Source organism: Dromiciops gliroides, chromosome 6 (assembly GCF_019393635.1).
Source record: "Dromiciops gliroides isolate mDroGli1 chromosome 6, mDroGli1.pri, whole genome shotgun sequence".
Lineage (NCBI taxonomy): Eukaryota > Metazoa > Chordata > Mammalia > Microbiotheria > Microbiotheriidae > Dromiciops > Dromiciops gliroides.
Genome location: NC_057866.1, coordinates 244,130,760 through 244,153,167, shown reverse-complemented (window position 1 = coordinate 244,153,167; position 22,408 = coordinate 244,130,760). Strand labels below are relative to the sequence as shown.

Below are 22,408 nucleotides of genomic sequence, written 5' to 3'. Positions count from 1 at the left end.
ATTCCTAATCATTTCTTCTTCATGAAGACACTGAACATGGACAGGGGCTGTGGAACTGACTCAGACCTGGTTCTTGCTGTGACCACCAGGGTCCTCTTCCTATGTAGTGAGTCTGTAAACCATGAAAATAGAGCATATGTGCACATATATGTTTTATTTCATATATATTCAAAATTAACAGACTAAAAATAATTAAACTATGTTTAACATTCAGATTTATCTATAAGTATAATTTACCAATGTTAGAGGACTAAAATTTGGTACCCCAGGAAGTAGTCCATGCTTGGTTATGATAGGCCACCTTGAAAACAATTTTTTGAGTAGGAGTAAGAATGGATGAACCTGGGGTTTCTGAGAAGGAAAACCAGAACAGGTTTTCTCTCCTTGATATTTACTGCTATGAAGTTCCTTTGACTTAAAATTTTAAAAGATTATAATTAGTGGGTCTGTGGGAATATAAGCTTTGCTGCTGATTCCTGGCCTCTATTGCTTTTCCTGCTGAGTGAGTGCAATAGTTTCTCTCCCAGATCTTCAGATTCTTGGCAGGGGGCTTCGTTTTGCTGAAATATTCTTCAATGGCATCTTCGAGCTTGCTTCTTTCTTTAATGGACACAAGCTTAGCCTCAGCCTCTGAAATAGAACAACCCAAATAAGGTGACATGGCAACTGAGACTTTGTAAATTCAGTTTTGAGTCTCCATTAAGGAAGCAGATAATGTGCAACTCCATGAAATTGATCTAAATGGAAATTCCCTAGAGAATTGATGCTAGAAAATTTTAAACTGACTCCCCCTCCCCCCAAAAAATGTTTGCATGGACACATTTTTAAGTTTAATCTGCACTGTTAACATTTTTTCTCTCACTTTCTTAAGCCTAGAACATCAATAAATTGAGCCCTGATTTGTAGCCTTTGCTGAGTTCCAAGGTGTAAATGCTCATGATGAAGATTTAACAATTGGCTATTGAGAGCCAATCAGAGCTGGTTCCAGCACAGCCCTGCTCTCATCCTTTTTTTTTTTTTTTTTTTGGCCAACTGTCTCTCTCCAAGGTAATGTTCAAATAAAACAATTAGTTTTACCAGTAGGGTTAATAATTTTATTGTTTTTGTTTTTGTTTTTTTGTTTTTTGGCAGGGCAATGGGGGTTAAGTGACTTGCCCAAGGTCACACAGCAAGTAAGTGTCAAGTGTCTGAGGCTGGATTTGAACTCAAGTCCTCCTGAATCCAGGGCCGGTGCTTTATCCACTGTGCCACCTAGCTGTCCCTAATGATTTTATTATGAAAGTTTCCAGTCTATATGCCTCATTTTGCTCAGATAGTATCAGTCTTATTAAGCACTTCAGAAAAAGCCCAGTGGTGACTTTGATTTCTAATTATACTGAAAAGATTTCTCTATGTTATATGAATCACTTGCCTTAAAGAACCCAGACCTTCCTTTTATTGCCACTGAGTTTAGAATGAGAGAACAGAGTGTAGAATTTTAGATTTAGATTTGAAAAGAGGATTTGAAAAAAGGAACTTAAAAGCCATCAAGTTCAACCTTGATTTTACACATATGAGGAAAGTGAGTCCCAGATGAGTTAAGTGACTTACTGCAGGTCACACAGGAAATGTCAGGTGTAAGATTTCGATCTAGGTCTTCTGCCTCCAATCTTGTCTCTGAGGTTGTTAGGCTACTCAATTGGATTATGCCTTGTAAGGCTATTTCCAATTGTGGAAATAGCTGATGGGGGATGGATCTTAAGGGGCTGATCAAGTGTATTCCAGGAACATTTGGAATGATATATGTGGGACATGGGTCAAACCTGGAATGGCCCAAGGAAATCTGGGTTAAGGCAGATCCAGGGAAATATATTTGGGCCCTGTGACATCTCTGGTGTAGGTATAAAGGACCTTGTGAAGATTGGGCCCATTCTCTTGGGTACAGACTAGGAAACAAAACATTTTCTGGTATGTGGGCTCATCTTGTTATTTTATCATCACATAAGTCACAGAGTTAGAACCCACCTCTGTGGGAATCAGACTTTGACCACTCTGCTGGATCTCTTTATTCTTTCCCATGCCTTGGTTCAGAGTGCACTTCAATGGGACTTAAAATTGAGCTGGTCTTTGGATTGGAACCAGGTGAGGCACAAACATCTGCTTTTCTCTCTTTATTCTGTTCAATATTGCTGTCTCTTTCATGGTACTTCTGGGGCTTTCTGGCTGATGGTCATGAGAATCATAGAACATTAGACCTAGAAGGCGCCTTTGGAAGTCCATTCTTCTTGAAAGAAAAAGTCAAATATATATATATATATATATATATATATATTTGGACATGACCAATGTGGGTATTTGGGTTGGGGGGAGGGGTGCGGTTTGGGTAAATTTTTTTTAGTGAGGCAGTTGGGGTTAAGTGATTTGCCCAGGGTCGGTCACACAGCTAGTAAGTGTTAAGTGTCTGAGGCCTGATTTGAACTCAGGTACTCCTGACTCCGGGACTGGTGCTCTATCTACTGCACCACCTAGCTGTCCCTTGAGTAAATTAAAAAATTTATTTTAGACTTAAAAGCAAAACAAGAAAAGAAAAAAAGTTTGCACGTACACAGCAGAACATGGATTCAGTGTAAAACAATACATTTCCATTTCAAGAAAACCTATATAATAAATGCTATACAATATCTTCAGATATGCCTGCCTATTTGTTTTGTTTGTGCATATTTGTTACAGGATTTTGTCTTCTTTGTATTTATTTTTTAAATGGGGGAGGGGTGAAAGGAGAGAAAATACATTTTTGCTCATTGAAAACAGTTAAACTCTGAGACCCGTCACGATGGTCTTTTATTAATTTAATAATGTCTAATTAATAATAAGTCCCATTTATTAACTGAAACAGGCAGCAGTTAAGTGACTTGCCCCGGGTCACACAGCTAGTAAGTCTCTGAGGCTGGATTTGAACCCAGATTTTCCTGACTCCAGGTCCAGTGCTCAAGATACATCGAATTCTTCTGACTCTTCCTACCTATGTGGCTTTGGGCACATAAGTATTAACCTACTTGGGCCTCTGCTTATCTATAAAAAGAAGAGATTAGATCAGAGAGCCTCTGAAGTTCCTTCTAGTTCTAATGCTGTGAACCTAACACTAGACCTATAGCTTTTGTTCTTTCTCGAAGATCTATTTCAGGGTTTACCTTTCAAAATGGTCAATGCAACATTTTTATTTATGGCAAATTCAACAGGTGGTTGTATCTGTCTCTTCACTTCTTGGAACAGCTTTTATTTCAGTGTCTGTCTCTTCAAAACTAAATATTTTAAGTTTTATAATATTGTCCATCTTTTCAAAACTAAATATCATAAATACTATAATATTGTCCTTCCCATCAGTAGGACTCCTAATGTCCTTATTATAATATCTTATCATTAATATGTACAAATGATACTTCACCTTTTCTTGATTCTTTACTTTTTTCCAGTTTTTGGCTTGGGACTCTAAATCAGATAGATGAAAAGGGCAATGAATTTCACACACATGTTACATGCCTACACAAGCATCCTCCATAGATTACAGCATTGCCTGAAGTCTCAGTGTTTACAAAACATAGCAATACCATCTCTGGGGTCTTTGTCCTAGATAGACTTATAACTGCCTTCTAGTCAGAAAATCTAACACTTTTATAGTAGATAAATAGTTATTTGGGTACATATGATGAAGGTCAAAGTGTTTTAATGTTTCCAAACCCTCTGATGTCCATAGAAACCTCAAGTTATGATAATATTGATTTATTACTTGGGGGAGGGATTCAGGGTAGAAAGGTTAAGGCAAGGTATAACTGTAAGGTTACAGTACTGTTTTATTAAAAGAAAAAAATACTGCCTCAATTGATAATTATTTCCCCCCAAAAAGCAACTTTGTCATAGGGCAAATAACACAAAAAGGAATTCTCACATACCTCTATCTTCAGTTTCTTTTCCTTTTTCAATATGCCTTTCTGAGAGACATGATTTTATTTTTCCATTGGCTTCTTTCCCATAAGGCCTTCCCAAAACTCATTTTTTATAGGAAAGTTTTTGTCCTATTTGCATAAGCAACACCAGCAGTTGGAGTTTAGATAGATGCTATTTTTCTACTAGACCACTTTACCCATGGGGAATGGGGAATGTTTTCTTAAGCCGAAAGGGTAATCTTCCCAATTAATAATGTAGACACCATCTTTGGCCAGTCACTTAACCTCTTGGTGCTTTCAACAACTTTCTAAGACTCCAAGTTGCAGAGAAATCTCCAAACTGCATTTGTAGAGGGAGCTTCTTCAACAGGGAACTCCTTCTGTTGGTGAAATCACAGATCTGTTCTCTATCCTTTATTCTCCATTCCTTTGCTTACTTTGCTTTTTGGCAGAATATGGCATCTCTTTGTGTGGGAATAATTTAAACCATATCTAGGCCCTATACTATCACTTTTATATTCCCTTTTCTTCATTTTTAGAGCAATGTGCATTATTTTTTTTTTGTCTCCTGTTCAGGTTTTCTTTTGCCTTTCAACTTAGGAAAGAGATGATAGAAAAAAAAGCTGCTGGATTAGATAATTTAGTGAAAAGATTGTCCCCTGAATATTGGAGAGAGGGAATTCAAGAATTTTTAATATAAAAGCCCTGTTACCTAAAACAAAAATTCATCTATTAAGTAAAGGAGAGTCTTTTAAACCCCTGACATTCATCCTTCTCAAAAGATAAAGTCAAATATATGCATGTGTATGTGTGTATATGTATGTGTATGTGCATATGCATGTGTACATGTGTGTATGTATATATATATGTAAATACACATATATATTTGCACATGAGCAATGTGGGTATTTGTTTTGTTTGACTATGCATATTTGTTATAGGATTTTGTCTTTTTTTTTTAAGATGGAGGTGGGAAGGAGGGAAAATAGATTTTTTTCATTGAAAAAAGTTAAATTAAAGCCTAAAAAAATTCATGGTCAAGCAGTTAAAAGGAATGAATAGCCTCTTTTTAGTTACAGAAGTTCATGTTTTGAAATAGGTAGCATAAATATTACTATTTTTTTTTGGAGACAACTGAGTCTCACAGTGGCCCATTAAGTACTTGGTCCATGACTTTGGACTCTGACTTCCAGAGCCATTCTCACTACTCCTGACTTCCCTTGGATGTCCATCAGCTGCTCATAAACAAAAATCTAGGCTCTTCATGATGGAGCACTAATTACCTGTTGACTTTAGATACCTCTTCCTTGGCTAGGACTGGAATCTTGCTCTCTGAAAAAGGAGTCATGCCAGCTTTGTAGGTGGAAAATGATTTTTCTTTCTCTTTTCCAGGGCTCTTTTGGGGGATGTGCTCTCGGTTTTTCATTAAGTTGATCTCAGAGAGCTCTGAATGGATCAAAGCTGATACCCACTCTTTTTCTGATTTGAAAGGAGAAATAAAGCTGCAATCATAATTCAGAAATAGACCCAACACAGTATTAGCTATTTCTGCCTAGTTCCTGGACCACCATATCAAACCTTAGTTTCTGTGGTTTTGTATTGTAGTAATATGCAGAGAGTGGTTCACACTCCAAAATCATCTGTTACTGTTGAATCAGAAGGGAGTCATAGATTTAAAATGGATGTGTTCTTGATGTTCATTGAGTCTAAACCCTTCATTTTTACAGATGAATAAACTGAGGCTCAGAAAAGTTAAGTGACTTGCCCAGGGCCCCACAACCAGTGAATGTGGTTGGATTTGAACCCAGGTCTTCGAGACTCCAAGTCATTACTCTACTCATGATTCATGCCACCTCACATAATATACCTACCAATGACAATGGCCTACATGGTGTTACATGAGGAACAGCTAAAGATTCCTCCTGTCCCTCAAATATGTCCCCTAAAGTCTGTCTTTTATTTGGAATTCCCATAGAGGGACTGGGGGCAAGAGGTAATGAGAAGCCCAGGTCATTGAACTAGAAGCCCATGTAATCTTGGAATCATCTCTGATACTCCACTGAGAAGGAAGTTAATTGATACAGGTTTCCCTTAGAACCCCAGCAGGAAATCAGCCTTTATAAATCCATGGTATGGGAGCCAAAATGTTCCCAGTTTTACGGGCCCCTCCCTCAGGACAGAAAGTAGCCCATGGTTTTTTTGAACAGCTTACCTGAGGCTAATGTTCTTACCTTTCACACTTGCATGGAGTAGCCACTTTAGGAGTTCTGCCAGGGAGTCAGTTTGTAAGATTTCACACAGCTTTGACAGAATCTGAAAGAAGCACATTTTCCATAGTCGCCTGGGACACAGCCTACCCTTTCACTTGTTTGTTGTCTGGCAGAATTCATCCCTGACCATTCTACCAGTAAGAAGAGCCATCAGATATCACCTGCCTGACAGAATGTAAGCCTTTTGAGGGTGATTGTTTCAATTTTATCTTTCTATCTACAGGGCCTAGCGCAAGAGCTTTTAACCTGGAGTCTGGGAACTAACTCTTGATATTTTGATAATGAAATTTCAATATCATTTCTTTTATAGTCCTATGTATTTTATTTTATATATTCAAAAACATATTTCTGAGAAGGGCTCACAAAGAGATCCATGACACAAAAAAGGCTAAGCACTCCTGGTTATTAATAACTGCTTGGTGATTCATTGGTTGTTTTTATTTATTTATTTGTTTGTTTATTTTTATTGGTTGTTTTTTAAATAGTATTTCCCCCATTATATGTAAAGACGATTTTTGACTTTCATTTTTATGAGATTTTGAGTTTCAAATTTTCTCCCTCCTTCCCTTCCTCTTCTCTCTCCTCCCCTCTCCCTTACCTAAGATGGTAAGCAATTTGATATAGGTTATATATGTTCAGTCACATAAAGCATATTTCCATGTTAGTCACATTATCAAAGAAGAAGCAGATCAAAAAGAAAAAAATATGAAAAAAATGGTGAAAATAGTAAGCTTAGATCTGCATTCAGGTGCCATCAGTTCTTTCTCTGGCTGAGAAGAACTAAGTCAATCATAGTTGATCATCTCACAGTGTTGCTGTTACTGTGTACAATGTTCTCCTACTTCTGTTCACTCACTTTCTGGAAAGCTATGCAAACAATACATTGAGTTTAAGGGTCAAACATTCCCAAGCAGAAAGTTAGTGTATGTCTCCATGTTAAATTTCAGGCTTAGGGGCAGCTAGGTGGCGCAGTGGATAAAGCACCGGCCCTGGATTCAGGAGGACTTGAGTTCAAAGCTGGCCTCAGACACTTGACACTTACTAGCTGTGTAACCCTGGGCAAGTCACTTAACCCCCATTGCCCTACCAAAAAAAAAAATCAGGCTTAGAGTATTTGGGATTGTAGTTTAAGTATGATTCTAGATTGGTGGAGAAAATGATGATTTAATGCAGGGTGGAGTCGGTGTGAGAGCTTTAGAGAAGAGAGACATTCCTCTTTCCTTCAGGAGAACCACAAATGGTTCAAGACTCTCTTTGGAGAGAGACAGGCACATTCCACCTGGATTGGGGGGCAGTGAAAGATGGGGTGTGGAGAGATTAACATGTATAAACTAAGTAAATATAAAATATATACAAAAAATATTTGGGGGAAGTACAAAAATCTGAGGGAATCAAGAAAGACCCATTGAAGTGGGTAGAACTTGAACTGTCTTAAAGGGAGCTATGGATTCCAAGAGGAAGGAGATGGGGCTGTGTGGGGAATAACTTGTACATAAGCACAGAGGTAAGAGATAGAATATCATATTTAAGGAACAGCAAGTTGGACATTGGGACAACTCATGTGGGCAGTATGCACCTTCCATGTGAGGTAGAAGATCATAGAATCAGAACTGGAAGGGAATTTCAGAGATCTTGTTGGACCCTTTCATTTTACAGATGAGGAAACTGAGTCCCTCGGGATTGATTCCTATCGGATGACTGCTAACACTATGACTATAAATTATTTGCCAAGGAGGTAAACTTGTAATATGACCCTGTGGAAACCATGCACCCATGATTGGACAGGACCTCCCAGAAGACACCCTCCTCACAAAGGGTGTCCCTGAAAGATGCTGTTTTTACACCTCCCTACTTCCATCCCTTTCTAGCTGATTTGCTCCCGTCCTGCTATGAGGCAAGAAGCCTATCACTCACATCTCTCAGCCACACTAAACCAACCCTCTAAAACATACTCATATACACAAGCAACTCCCAGAATCTTCCTCCTCACAAGTGTTCAGTGCACGTGGGGAAAAATTACAAGCAATCCGGGCAGGTAGGTGGAGCAGTGGATGGAGCACCGGCCCTGGATTCAGGAGGACCTGAGTTCAAATCTGGCCTCAGACACTTTACACACTTACTACCTGTGTGACCCTGGGCAAGTCACTTAACCCCAATTGCCTCACCAAAAAAAAAAAATGACAAGCAATCAATCTGTTTCCCCTTGTTTCTTTGCCTTTTTACCTCTTACTATTCCATATAGATGACACTTTATCTCCTCCCTCTGTATCTTTGCACTGGTTATGCCCCATTCTTAGAATATACTTCCTCTTCATCTCTGTCTTTTAGCATCTTGTTTCCTTAATGAAACTCATGCACCACCTTCTACGTGAACATTTGTATGTATTTGTCCCTAGTTTATATATTCCTATATGAATACGTAAACTATCTCCTCTGTTAGAATGTAAGCTTCTTGAGGTCAGGGAGTGTCTTTTATGTCCTAGCAGGCACCTAAGAAATGCTTGTTGGTAGAGAAATTGATTTATATATAGGTTCTTTCATTATAATAACAATGGTAACTATAGCTCTTACATTTATTTCCTGATCCAGGTAATTCGGTATGCAAATTGTCTTGCCTCTCACTTCCTTCTTGGGATTAATGTGTTCAGAGATCATAGGACTTTTGCTTGCCTTTGGGTATGAACCATGACTTCTGCCCCGGAGTTCTTCCTAAATCAAAGGCATAATGCAATCATTACATTTTTACCTCCCATTGGAATTCATGCTAAAAACAAAGAAAACATATGAGTAACAAAAGATATATGCACATGTGAATTCACACACATATAGCTGAGTACTGAGGTGGATAGGGTGCTGCATTATTTGGACCTGAGTTTGAATCTAGTTTCAGATACTTATGAGCTGCATGACTCTTGGCAAGTCACTTGACCACTGTCTGCTTCAGTTTTCTCATCTATGAAATGGGGATAATAATAGCACCTACTTCCTGAGGTTCTTACAAGGATAAAATGAGCTAATATTTGTAAAGTTAGATATATAAATGCTATCTATTATTGTGGTGGTGGTTAATATTATTAAAGTTTCCTATTTTTTTAAGCACAAGAGTTTACTAAGCCAATGACCATTTATGCCAGAGAAGAACTGAATGAATTTTCAGAAAGTAGCTACAACTACACTGATTAGCAGAACGAATGAATGACCCATGGAAATAGACTGTGATAATGATCATAAATACCAAGCAACAGTTTCCATAAACCATGGAGAAAAATAGGGGATAGGGACTATTTCTATGTTTTCACCTATCTAGGAAACTCCCAGGTAAGAAAAGTCCTTCTACCAATACAATTCTACACCTTCTCTTAAGGTCAAGGCACATAGGCAGTATATATTAGAAGAAAGACTTCTTTAAAAGAAGAAGAAGGAGGGGCAGCTAGGTGGTGCAGTGGATAGAGCACTGGCCCTGGAGTCAGGAGTACCTGAGTTCAAATCCGCCCTTAGACACTTAACACTTACTAGCTGTGTGACCCTGGGCAAGTCACTTAACCCCAATTGCCTCACTTAAAAAAAAAAGGAGGAGGAGGAGGAGAAGAAGAAGAAGGAGGAGGAGAAGGAGAAGGAGGAGAAGAAGAAGAAGGAGGAGGAGAAGGAGGAGAAGAAGAAGAAGGAGAAGGAGAAGGAGAAGAAGAAGGAGAAGAAGAAGAAGGAGGAAGGAAGGAAGGAAGGAAGTAGGCATTTGTCAGGGAAGGGGGATATGTAAATAATGAGACAGACAATGGCATCCTATGGATCTGGACCTGGTGTTGTTCCTGAATATACCATGCTGCTTCTCTTTTCTTTGTGATGCCTTTATTCTCCAGTCCTTGAAGCCCAAATTCTGTTTTACTTCTTCCCTCTCATTTTACAGATGAGGAAACTGAGTCCCTCCTGACTGATGCTAACACTGTGACCTAGTTCTCTCCTGATGCAAAAACCCTAGCAGTATTTTGTAGGGAAAGTATGGGATCTTATCTGTCTCTCCCAACTTCCAGTGCTCAGCTACTACAATGTGCCGGGCCAATCATGTGGTTGTCCTACTGTATGGAGCAAACTGCCTCAGTTTACCCAAATAACTCGAGGAGACCACCAAGTCAAGCAGAGACAGATTTATTACATTCCCATAGGAATGGGCAAGCTCAGTGCCTGAACCGCTCCAGCTAATACATGCCTTGACCTTATATAGGAATGTTGGTCAGAGGGGAAGTCCCCACGCACACTAGGTCGAGCTCACAATCTAACATCCAATCCTGTCTCACCCAGGGTGCGTGTTCAGCTTGCGATCAATGTATGGAGACATGCATACGTGTTCCAGGAACAAGGGGGAAAAGGGAAGGGGGAACAAGGTCAAACCAAAGGAAGAGGAAACAGGGGAGTGACAGTCAGATGTTTCAGATCTCACAGTTCCCACTGACTCCCCTCTCCCGGCCCCTGTCTCTAAAGATATTCAACCTGAATAACAGGAAGAGTCACTCAGGTGCTTCAGCATTGTTCTGTAGTCGTGTTAATTCTAGAAGGATGACAGGGTTAAAATTTATCTTCGGCTATGTTGGGAAGAAAAGAATAATCCATTGTTGGGGACCCCAGGGCCAAGGGGATTCTGCTCTGAGAAAAAGAGACATGTCACTTAACATCTGGTCTCAACTCAATTGCTGCATGCTGTGCCGAGCCCCGTCCTTTCTTCTTGAGTCCCGAGTATTGAATTGATGGGCAAACTCCCTGATCCACTGACTAGGGTTCTGACACATGATGGATTGCAGACAAAACTAATATGTAGCTGACAAGTGGGGAGACTGAGCAGAAGTAAAAATACTGTTAATTGGCAATAAAACTTAAAGGATACAGTGAGAATTTGACAAGCAATAAACTTCTAAACTAACTATACTGGGGCAGGGCTGGGTACCTTCCAGACCCCATCCTCAGAGTTTAATCTGACTCAAATCCATAATCATATCATACACTACCAAGATGGAGAAGCATAAAAGCTGTGTGTTGAATTCATCTGGAGGACAAAGCCTTTGGAGCAAACGTACCCTGTTTAATAATGTTGATGAGAGTCTAGTCGAACCCCTTTTGGGGTTTCTATAAGGTAACAAGTGCTGTCCTACAAAATGTAATTAGAGGAGTACATAATTTTTCATAGAAATGAGGGCATGGATGGTATGCCCTCTGTGGTTTCATCCTTATGGTAGTTTGGTGATAAGAGTACTGGGCTAGAAGTTAAGAAACTTGGGTTCCGGGGCAGCTAGGTGGTGCAGTGGATAGAGCACCAGCCCTGGAATCAGGAGGACCTGAGTTCAAATCCGGCCTCAGACACTTAACACTTACTAGCTGTGTGACCCTGGGCAAGTCACTTAACCCCAATTGCCTCACTAAAAAAAAAAAAAAAAAGAAAAGAAAAAAAAAAAGAAACTTGGATTCCTAGAACTGGCTCTTGAGATAACTAGTTATGTGCCCTTGGGTGAGTGCATTGAATATAAAAGGATTAAGCCTGTAAATGTAAGTTAATTTTGTTACTATTAATATCACTATTATGATTCCATCCATTCCTTTGTTAAGTTTTGAGAAAGGTATGTGAGAGAAAGGAAATGAAAGGCTAATAATCCACAGAGAGATAATTGGACATAGATAACTGGTAATATTCTCTTACCTTTTTAATCTTTAAAACACCTTCACAACGATCATCAAAGAAATCTTTTGTTTCTTTACAGGGCTCTGAAATTGAATTGGAGGAAAACAGCTTGGGGTCAAACTGTAAGGGAATTTTGTGCTTATGTGGCATGGTATCCATTCCCTTATCTTGCAGATGAATCACAGAAACTAGCACTTAGTTGCTATGGTTATGATGGGTTCCATAAGTAGCACCACTATCCTTCTAGGCATCCTGGTGTAGACTCTTGGGATTATCTTTGGTTCTTCATTATTCCTTACCTTCCATAGCTAATCATAATTCTATTCCTATAATATCTCTCACATTTGCCCCTTTGTCCCTATTCACAAGATCACCACCTAATTCAGGTCCTCATCCACTCTTTTAAAATGAATTTTTTATTTTTAAGAAATAAGTTTTATCGGGGCAGCTTGGTGGCTCAGTGGATAAAGCACTGGCCCTGGATTCAGGAGGACCTGAGTTCAAATACAGCCTCAGATACTTGACACTTACTAGCTATGTGACCTTGAGCAAGTCACTTAACCCTCATTGCCCTCCTCAAAATGTTTTATTTATTTTGTTACTTATATCACCACAATTTCTCCCAGTATTCTTCCTTCTCCTCTACTCTGAGCTAATCCATATAGTGAATAGTGTTTTTAAAGACAAAAAAGAGAAAGATGAAAACTTGCACAAATTCATCAATAAATCAAAATAAGTGTGAAAACAATTACAATGTATGACACTAGTGAATCTCCTTCCACTGACAAGGGATAAGATGGAGGCACCTTCTATTTCTTCTTTTGATCTAGGTTTATTCTTTTTTTTTTGTTTTTTAGTGAGGCAATTGGGGTTAAGTGATTTTCCCAGGGTCACACAGCTAGTAAGTGTCAAGTGTCTGAGGCCGGATTTGAACTCAGGTCCTCCTGACTCCAGGGCTGGTGCTCTATCCACTGCGCCACCTAGCTGCCCCTAGGTTTATTCTTTAAAGTGCAACACAGAAGGGCAGCTAAGTGGCGCAGTGGATAGAGCACCGGCCCTGGAGTCAGGAGGACCTGAGTTCAAATCCGGCCTCAGACACTTGACACTTACTAGCTGTGTGACCCTGGGAAAATCACTTAACCTTCATTGCCCTGCAAAAACAAAACAATTTTTTTTGCAACATATACTTTTGATTTTTGGTGGTTATTCTTTCCATTGTTGTAGTCACTGATTATATTGTTTTCTTGTCTCAGCATGTAAAGGCCTTTAAAGTCTGATTTCAATTTTATCTGACCAAAATTGTTGCAAATCACCTCTTCCCCCAAACTCAACTTTCTAGTGAAGTTGTCCTACTTGCAGTTCCCTAAATATGATATTCTATCTCTTGCCTCTGTGCTTATGTACAAGTTATTCCCCAGGTAGTCCCATCTCCTCCTCTTGGAATCCATAGTTCCCTCAGTTCAAGTGCTACCCATTTCAATGGGTCTTTCTTGATTCCCTCAGATATTTATACTTCCACCAAACATTTTTGTATATATTTTACATTTACTTAGTGTATGCATGTTAATCTCTCCAAATTCCACTTTCCATACCTCCCTCACCTAGGTAGAATGTGCCTGGCACACAGCAGGTGTTTCATAAACTCTTGTGGAATTAAATGTATTTCAGGAATGAAAGGGTCGTACAGAACTTTTAAAGCAAGTTTTTGGTGCCTTCACTTTAGTGCTTGGGAAATAGTTTCAAAGAGATGCAAAGTGAACTGCTTGGTTCAAATATATTGGAAAATAGATTTAAAATTCTGAAATCAATCCAGAAATCATGATGAAAAATCCTAAGATATTATCAATCCCCTCCACTGAAATCCTACTCAAATGATTCATTGCATGTGTGATGTGAGATTCTCAATCTATGCCAGGGGAGAGTAGGCTCTGTTGCCCCCCACCCTTCTTCAGCTGGAAAATCATCAAGTCCAAGTGGAAAATTGATGGTGTGTTATCAGGGGACCAACCTAGCTACATTGTAAATGGCCCATTACTAGGTGATTGAAGTTTGAAGAGTATCTTTGAAGGCTCCAAGACACTATGAATGGTGGTTCTCTAAAGGAGCTATTATTGGGACATTTCTCATATTTTGTCATTTCCTCCCTAGAGGCTTAACACCCTAGAAGGGGGAAGGAAGGGGAGGGAGGAAGGAAGGAAGGAAGGAAGGAAGGAAGGAAGGAAGGAAAGAAGGAAAGAAGAATGGAGGAAGGAAGGAAGGAAAGGAGGGAGGGAGGAAGGTAAGAAAGAGGAAAGAAGGAAGGAAGGAAAGAGGAAAGGAAGAGAAGGAACAAGGGAGTGGGAGGAAGGAAGAAAAGAGGAATGGAAGAAAAGGAGGGAAGGAAGAAGGGAGGGAGGAAGAAAAGAAGGAAGGGAGGGTTGGAGTCAGGGAGGAAACTACTATTAAGTGCTTACTGTGTGCCAGGCATTGTGCTAAGTACTAGTTCTACAAATACAAGCAAAAAAAGACAGTCACTGCCCTCAAAGAGTTTATATTCAAAGGAAGTTGAAATGGGTGAGAAGAGTGTACTCAATGCAAGGGACCAGGATTTTGAAGTTTAGAAAGTCGGACATAGCACAGGGAGGGGCAGGATGGTGAGTCGGCCTGGACCCTTGCACAAAATGGAAGCTCCGGGAGGCACTCACCTTTGAGGTACCACAGCAAGTTAGGGGTTCCTGAGCCAGAATCAGCCCAGCATAAGCAGCCGGAGAATGGGTTCAGGCCAAGTGCTCAGCAACTGTCTTAGGCACAAGGAGCAATGAAGTCCAAAACTTGCTACTTCTAATGGTGCATTCCTATCAGTGTCATTTTCCTCTTCGATGAGAAAACAATGAAACTGACTGTTCTTAGTTCAATTAAACTCTTTCATTATTGATTAAAAACCATAGCAGTAGGGGCAGCTAGGTGGCGCAGTGGATAGAGCACCGGCCCTGGAGTCAGGAGGACCTGAGTTCAAATCCGTCCTCAGACACTTAACACTTACAAGCTGTGTGACCTTGGGCAAGTCACTTAATCTCAATTGCCTCACTAAAAACAAACAAACAAAACCATAGCAGTAGAGGCAGAAGGAACTCCAGAGACCATTGAGTCCAACTCCCTTCCCTCATTTTACAGCTGAGGAAACCAAGGCACAGGGAGATTAAGTGACTTAGCCAGCATTGCAGAAACAGTAAACATGCTGGGAGACTTTGTGGAATATTATTATTTTAAAATGTTCTGTTATGAAAATTATGAAATTTTCTGTTATTATGAACTTCACAACCATCAACAAATGTGAAGATCTTCTTGTACAAACCAGAACAGAAAGAGATTTCATATGGTTCCATTACATATAGCTTGTTTTAAAAAAACTAATATTACTTATAAATATTATTTATTGTATTATAATTCATCTTAATTCATTATATTATGTTATATTGTATTGTATCATATTGTATGTCATACCATACCATACTGTACCATGCCATACCATAAATATATAAATTATATTATATATAAATATTATATATTAACATTATAAATTGTCATTCTAACATTGCCCTGCTTGTCTGAGTCCCCTTCTGCATTTGCTTCTGCTCTCTTCTGTGTATTTTAAAAGTATTTCATTGGCATTCTTTTCTTTGTTTCCATCTTTTTGGAGTGTTACTCTCCCACTCCTCCCATGTACTCCTTAACATCTCCTTTGGCCAAATAAAAGCTCACCCTTGAAGCAAGTATGGTGATGCAAAACAAATCTAGAAATTAGCTGAAAATGTCCTAAAACAATCTGAAAATGTATGTCTCATTTGGGAGGTCTATTTTTTCTATTGATAGTAGCTAAAGAGCATTTTCTGTGGGATGGGGGTTCAGCCAAGGCAGAATATACTGAATCTGAGATCTAATAGGAAAGGGATAATACGCCCCCCCCCCCCCCCCCCCCCCCCCCCCCCCCGCAATGAGGTTAAGTGACTTGCCCAAGGGCATATAGCTAGTAAATGTCAAGTGTCTGAGGTCGGATTTAAACTCAGGTCTTCCTGAATCTAGGGCCAGTGCTTTATCCATTGAGCCACCTAGCTGCCCCCAGGGATTATACTTTTAAACTCTTGTAGGTCCTGTTTTACTTCTAACCTGGCAAAATATCGAAAAGTAATTTGCTTTTGTTCTCTTGAGTTCCATCATCTATTCCGTCATCAAGTCTTTGGTGACTTACCAGAACTGGGCCGAGGGGGCATTTTCATTTTGTTTAACCCTGGGTTATGGAAGGAGCTGGAGTTGTTGGTATAGATGACTTTGCTGAGTGGTGGCATGTCCTTCTCTGGGGTGGCCAAGTGACTGACCTCATACAGCGCTTTAAAGAAGTTTTCATCATTCACAGCACAGATGGGTATGTTGTTTAAACCTAGATGAGTGGAAAGAAAAAAGAACAACAACAAATCACTAACTTTTTAAGACGTTGGTTTTCAGGCTTCCTCTAGGGGGACAAAGACAAATGTCAATATTCCAACCAAAACGAATGAAAAGAATGGAGGTTTAAGTAAATGGGGAAGCTCCTTATTTCAATAACAGCAGCAGCAACAACCATATTTTTAATGATAGTTATTGTGATAATTTCCAAAGTTCTTTTTACTAATCATTTTATCTTCACCACAACCCTGAGAAACAGGTGCCATTGCTATTCCCATTTTACAGATGAAAAAACTGAGGCACAGAGAAGTTAAGTGACTTGTTCTGGGTCATACAATAAGTGTCCGAGGTAGGATTTGGTCTCAGGTCTTCCTGATTCCAGAGTTCCATCCATCCATTGGGTCACTTAAAGAATGCAAATTGTACCTATGTGGCTCTTTCTTCCTCCAACATAGATCACATCCTCTCTATACTTTAGTTGATTCTCTTAATGAGGTGCTGTGGCTGAAATATTTCAACACTTGGTGGCAAACTTTGTGATGATTCTTCCTTGAAACTTACCAGAGGACCATTTCAGATGAAAGAAATACATTCTATGATCAGGTCTATACAAAAATAATTAGGCAACTATATAGGCTGATTAATGCTAGATAGGGAGGTCTGGAAGATATATACACAACCAGTCAACTAATCTGCCAACCAATCTACAAGCCTTTATTAAGCACTTACTATTTGTCAGGAGTTTTTCTAGGTGCTAGAGACACAAAGATAAATGGAATGTGGTGCCTGCCCTTAGGCAGCCTTATCTTCTTAAGACTAATCAGCCAGTACATCATGAATGAAAACTAGGTACATTGTTGCTTTTAGACTTAAAGGGTGAAGACACTGTGAGGATACTGTATCTTTAACTCAAGCAGCAATGTCCTCATAGCTTCATCCTAGAAGAATTCTGAGATGCACATGGAATATTCCTTTCCTAGAAGGATCGTAAATGACACCCTTAGGGGGAAGGGAGGAGTAGCTAGGTGGTGCAGTGGATAGAGCACTGATCTGGGAGTCAAGAGAACCTGAGTTCAAATCTGGCCTCAGACACTTACTTGCTATGTGACTACCTGATTGCCTCCAAAACCAAAACAAACCAAAACACAGGCTCAGAGCTGGAAGAGATTTTAGGGATCAATCCAACAACTTCATTTTATACAAGAGAAAACTGAGCCCCATTTAGGTGAAATGACTTATCCAAGGTCATACAGGAAATGAACAATAGAGCCAGATTTTAAACCCAGGTCTGAAGAGTTCAAATCAATACTCTTGGAAACTGTACCTTGCAACAAGATGACAGCTATGAAGCCAGGGAGAGCTTAGCCCAGCCCAGTGATTCTGAACCACACCTCACTGGCTGCTATTGATCAAATCCCATTTTCCACCCTCCACTGCCCATTTCCCTATTCCCATCACTTTCAATTCAACCCCCCTTGCCAACCTTCTACTTTAACCTGTGCTCTCTGGAATACCTGTTCTATAGGTAACAACTAACTTTCACTCTATGCTCTCTTGCTCCCTCCATCTTACTGCATTCACTGGGAAATGATTCCTTCCTGATCACCCAGTTTCCCTGGCTGCCCTGTCCAGTGCTGGTTTCACTTTTGCTCAAACTCTCTCTCCCCTGCTTCCCCCAACTCAACTTAATCAACTTGCCACCAATCGCCCCCCACAGGCCCTTCTTCCATTGCTATTTCTCAGTCTCTCCTTTGAAGTTCATTCAATCCCTACTTATCTCCCAAACAAGATTCTGATAGCTGCTGTCTACAAGCTTCAGAACACTTTCCTTCCTTCCTCAATGAGTTCAATGCCTGGCTGTTTTTTCCTCCCCAACTTCTGCCCTCATACATGGGAATTTCAACATACTTATTGCTACTCTATTAAATACTTCCCAGTTTCTCAAGTCCCATCCCCCTTTATACTATTGAAGATCTAAACTAATTTTCTTTCCCCCTAAGCCCTCCTCCTCTCCTATCTTCTCTATTACTGTAGAAGGTGACACCATCTTCCCAGTTCCTTAGGCTCACAACCCAGGAGTCCTCTTGTACTCCTCACTGCCTATCACCACTCCCCTCCCCACCCCATATTCAAGTTGTTTCCAAGGCCTGTTTATTTCATCTTTGTAACTTCTCTCAAATAGGCCCCCTTTTCTCATCTGACTGCCACCACTCCAGTGGAGAGTCTCCTTATCTTATTCTTGGATTATTGCAATAGCCTGATGGTGGGACTGCCTGCCTTAATTCTCTCCCCACTCCAATCCATCCTTCATTCAGCTACTAAAGTGATTTTCACAAAGCACAGATCCAATCATGTCATCCCCTTACTCAATAAACTCCAATGGCCCCCTATTCCTTCCAGGATCAAATACAAAATGCTCTGTTTGCCATTCAAAACTTTTCATAGCCTAGACCCCTCCTACTTTTCCATTTATTCTTTGATCCAGTGACATTGGCCTTGAACAAGACACTCCAACTCTCAGCTCTGAGCATTTTCTCTGGCTGTCTCCTATCCCTGGAACTCTGTCTCTTTTTCCTCTGCACCTACCAAGCCTAATAGATCTACTGAACTCTCTTGCTTAAAATTCCATCTTTTACTGGAAGCCTTACCCAACCTCTCAATTCTATTGCTTTCCCTCTGTTAGTCATTTCCTATTTATCCTGGATATAGCTTGCCTTTTATATATTTGTTTGAATATTGGCTTCTTTATTCGATTGTTAAACTCCTTGAGGGCAGGTTCTTTTAACTCTTTGTCTCTCCAATGATAACACAGTGCCTGGAACATAGTAGATGCTTAATATTGGTTATGGATTATTCACTCCACTTTCCAGAGAAGAGTTTTCCTATTGTTCTAAACTTCCCAGAAAATTGACTTCTCAGATGAGAACTGTCAGTGAATTTATGTTACCTAATCTCAACTGGGCCTTCATTGAAGCATGGCAGGGTTTTTTTGTTTTGTTTTTTAACACATCCTTAATCAGTTTACTATCCCACTTAACCCAGTGGCCTGTCCAAACTTTTCCATTCCTTCTCAAACCTTCCACTCTCTTAGCTGAGCATCTTGCTTCATATTTCACTGAACAAAATTGAGGCTATTTGTATGGAGCTCACTCTTTCCCTTCCACCATATCGCATACTGTTCAGAAGAATTCTTCATCTCTTTCCTCCTTCACTTGTTTCACATAAGGAGGTGGCTCTTCTCCTGGCCAAGGTAACTCCTCTACTTGCAGGAGTGATCTTATTCCATCCTGTCTTCTCCAATAGATCATCCACAATCTTTCACTTATCTGAAATCTTTCCCTTTCTACTGGCTATTTCCCTGGTGCCTACAAACATGCCTATGTCTTCCCCATCCTCAAAAAAACCTTACTTGAGGTGTTTTTATCAATCTAACCCCAATAGCTATTAATCTATATACCTCCTCCCCTTTGTGACTAAATCTCTTGAAAAGCTCATCTATCTACAATAGATCTACAATAGATGCCTCTGCTTTCTTTCCTTTCATTCCTACTCCCGCTTCCTTTTACTCCCTCACCAATCTCTACCCCACAGTTAGTTTAAAGTTATACTGTCTTCTATCCTGGAATCCATTGTCAACTTGTCCTATCACCCCTCATGCCTTGTTATATTCCAACTCTGGATTACCCCTACTATCTATCTCCTGTGATCCACCTCATATGCTTCTGAGTGGTGCAAGAGGAAGTCACAGAACCATGCTAAATGGGTCTACTTTAGATTTATGTTATTACTTCAATTGGGCCCTCATTACCAAAAGGTTGTGAGCAGATAAGGAATTTTCAAAGTTTTGGGTAATGGAAGATTCGGTCCTCTCAGCCCCTGCCTTCTTTGTTCCCAGTTAACGGCATATAATATACTGCCCTTCCAATCGGACTGCCATTTTAAAGTGCCTTTTGTATGCAACAATCTAGTGTGAGGTACTGGCAAAGATGATAAACTCAGTATGGCACTTGCTGAGATTAATTGCTAGTGAGGTATTCAGGTAGCAATATCCTATAGGTAGTGGGAAATATCAGTCTAAAACTTAAGAGATAGGTCAAGACCAGAAAGAGATGACAGTTGAAGGTATGAGATCATGGAGATATAAGAGAAAAGGGACAAGAAAAGGACCTTGAGAACATTCACCTTAAAAAACTAGGAAGAGGATCTCCTAAGAAAGACAAAAGGAATGGTTAGAGATGTTGAGCTAAGTGAGTATGATGTATCTGAAATGAAAGGAGGATAAAATGGACAGAAGAAATTGTGGCCAATAGCACCTCAAAATTCAGAGAGATCAAGTAAACTAAGTATTGGATAAAAGTCATTGGGTTGGTCATTAGGAGGTCACTGGTAACACTTTAGTCAGAAGTTACTTTTAAGAGAATGGTGGGGGCAAAAACTATAACAAGAAGTCAAAGAAAAAAATGGGTTATTAGAAAAAAAGATATTGGAGGTTTACAACTTTTTCAAGAAGCATTGTCATGAAAGAGAAGAGAAATGAGAATATAACTGGATAGGAGAGTCAAGGGAAGGCTTTCATTCATTCATTCATTCATTTGAACTGGAAAGAACTGTCTGTAATCTAGTAGAAAGAACCAGGAATGGAGGAGAGATTGAAGTCATGAAAGAGAAGGTTTAAATATAGAAATCATGTAAAAGACAGAAATGAATGGAAACAAGGGCACAGGTATTAGTTGTAGTGAGAAGAACACATATGTCTTGCTTTATGACAAGAGGGAAGTAACAGACTGGTTGATGTTGAGACATTATAAAGAATGTAGAGATTGAAATGAACCTTATATCCAATGACCTTTGTCCTCTTAACGATATAGGAGATAAGGCATTTACTCTATGAGCAAGGGTTGTGATTGTAGGAGGTGACATCAGCTTGATCTTGTGACTCATGGGATCATAGACCTAGATCCAAAAAGATCTCAGACACTGACTAGAATCTTTTTTTATATTTGAGGAAGCTCAAGTTTAAAGAAATTAAAGCATTTGGGTCAGAGGCTGGATCTGAACCCAGGTCTTTAACTCTAGGCCAAGTGTTCATTACTAATTGAGGCCAGTCTTTTCATATGCTTCTGTATTCCCCACAGTGTTTCCCCACAACATATCAGTAACTAATGAATATTTGTCATGTTGAAACAAACTGGGTTGAAAATACCAGTGTTAGCTAAGAAAAAGGTCTGTTTTCACATTTCTTCTTTAGTGTGATTGTCATTTAATTGTTTTTTATTGGTAAAGACATATCAAAACCATTTATCCCTTTTGAAACTCATACCATTAACTTTTCTTGAATTCTAGTAAAAAGCATAGTTTTGCTCTCAGAATTATTAGGCAGTTTGTAGATCACTTCCATGGCACTAAGTCACCTTACCTTTAATGTGACAGACTCTCCGGGGATGGGGAGTGTGTCTGACCAGAAAACAATTTGTATTTCTACTGATGTGAGAAGTATCATGGCCAATTAATGGGTCAGGCTGGGATTTGAAGTTTATGTTCATGGTGTGGCTTTTTTGCTTTCTCCAAGTCACCACCAAACTTCTGGATCAGCCCCGCCAGGAAAGGACTTCCACATTGGATGGACCAGACACTGCAATCACAGAATGATATCAGGCATCATAACCAGAAGGTGCATGATACATCCTCATTCTTTTCCCACATTTCTGTAGCTATGATCTTCTCTTTCAGTCTGATGACTGACTCTCCACATTCTGTGGCACAGTAAAGTTCTATTTTCACTTACCTCTCTGGCAATTTCATTGACAATTCTCATCTGAGAAGTAAAATTTCTGGGAAGTTTAGAACAATAGGAAAATTCGTCTCTGGAAAATTTGGAAATTTGGAGAGAAAACAGAAAAATATGTAGTGCTTGTCTTAAAACATGCTTTGTACATTTAGTCAATTTGGAAACAACAGTTATATTTTAGTGTTTCAGAATCAGAAGGGAAATGGTCCAGTGGGAAGAACACTTACTTGAAAGAAAAAGTACCCCATTCAAATCTTGGCTCTAATGGGTATTATCTGTGACTTTGGACATATTACTTAACTTTCCTCTGGATTCACCTCAATGTCCTTATCTGGAAAAT

General features: G+C 39.6%; 1 protein-coding gene across 1 annotated transcript; it reads right to left on the bottom strand.

Annotated features, from left to right (window-relative positions):
- Window positions 1-415: 415 nt before the first annotated feature.
- Window positions 416-21,823, bottom strand: C6H4orf17 (chromosome 6 C4orf17 homolog). The gene is made up of 8 exons (XM_043972343.1): window positions 21,697-21,823; window positions 16,087-16,275; window positions 11,877-11,941; window positions 8,765-8,902; window positions 6,155-6,236; window positions 5,207-5,402; window positions 3,425-3,468; window positions 416-630 (listed from the first exon to the last, which is right to left on the bottom strand). The coding sequence occupies exons 1-8, from the start codon at window positions 21,821-21,823 to the stop codon at window positions 416-418; spliced, it is 1,056 nt and encodes a 351-aa protein (XP_043828278.1).
- Between the last annotated feature and the right edge of the window lie 585 nt (window positions 21,824-22,408).

Coding starts and splice junctions, on each gene's coding strand:
- C6H4orf17 (XM_043972343.1), bottom strand. CDS start 21,823: ATGAACATAAACTTCAAATCCCAGCCTGACCCATTAATTGGCCATGAT. Junction 6,237..8,764: donor ACCTGGATCAGGAAATAAAT/GTAAGAGCTATA, acceptor TGCTTCTTTCAG/ATTCTGTCAAAGCTGTGTGA. Junction 5,403..6,154: donor ACTCCATGCAAGTGTGAAAG/GTAAGAACATTA, acceptor CTTTCAAATCAG/AAAAAGAGTGGGTATCAGCT.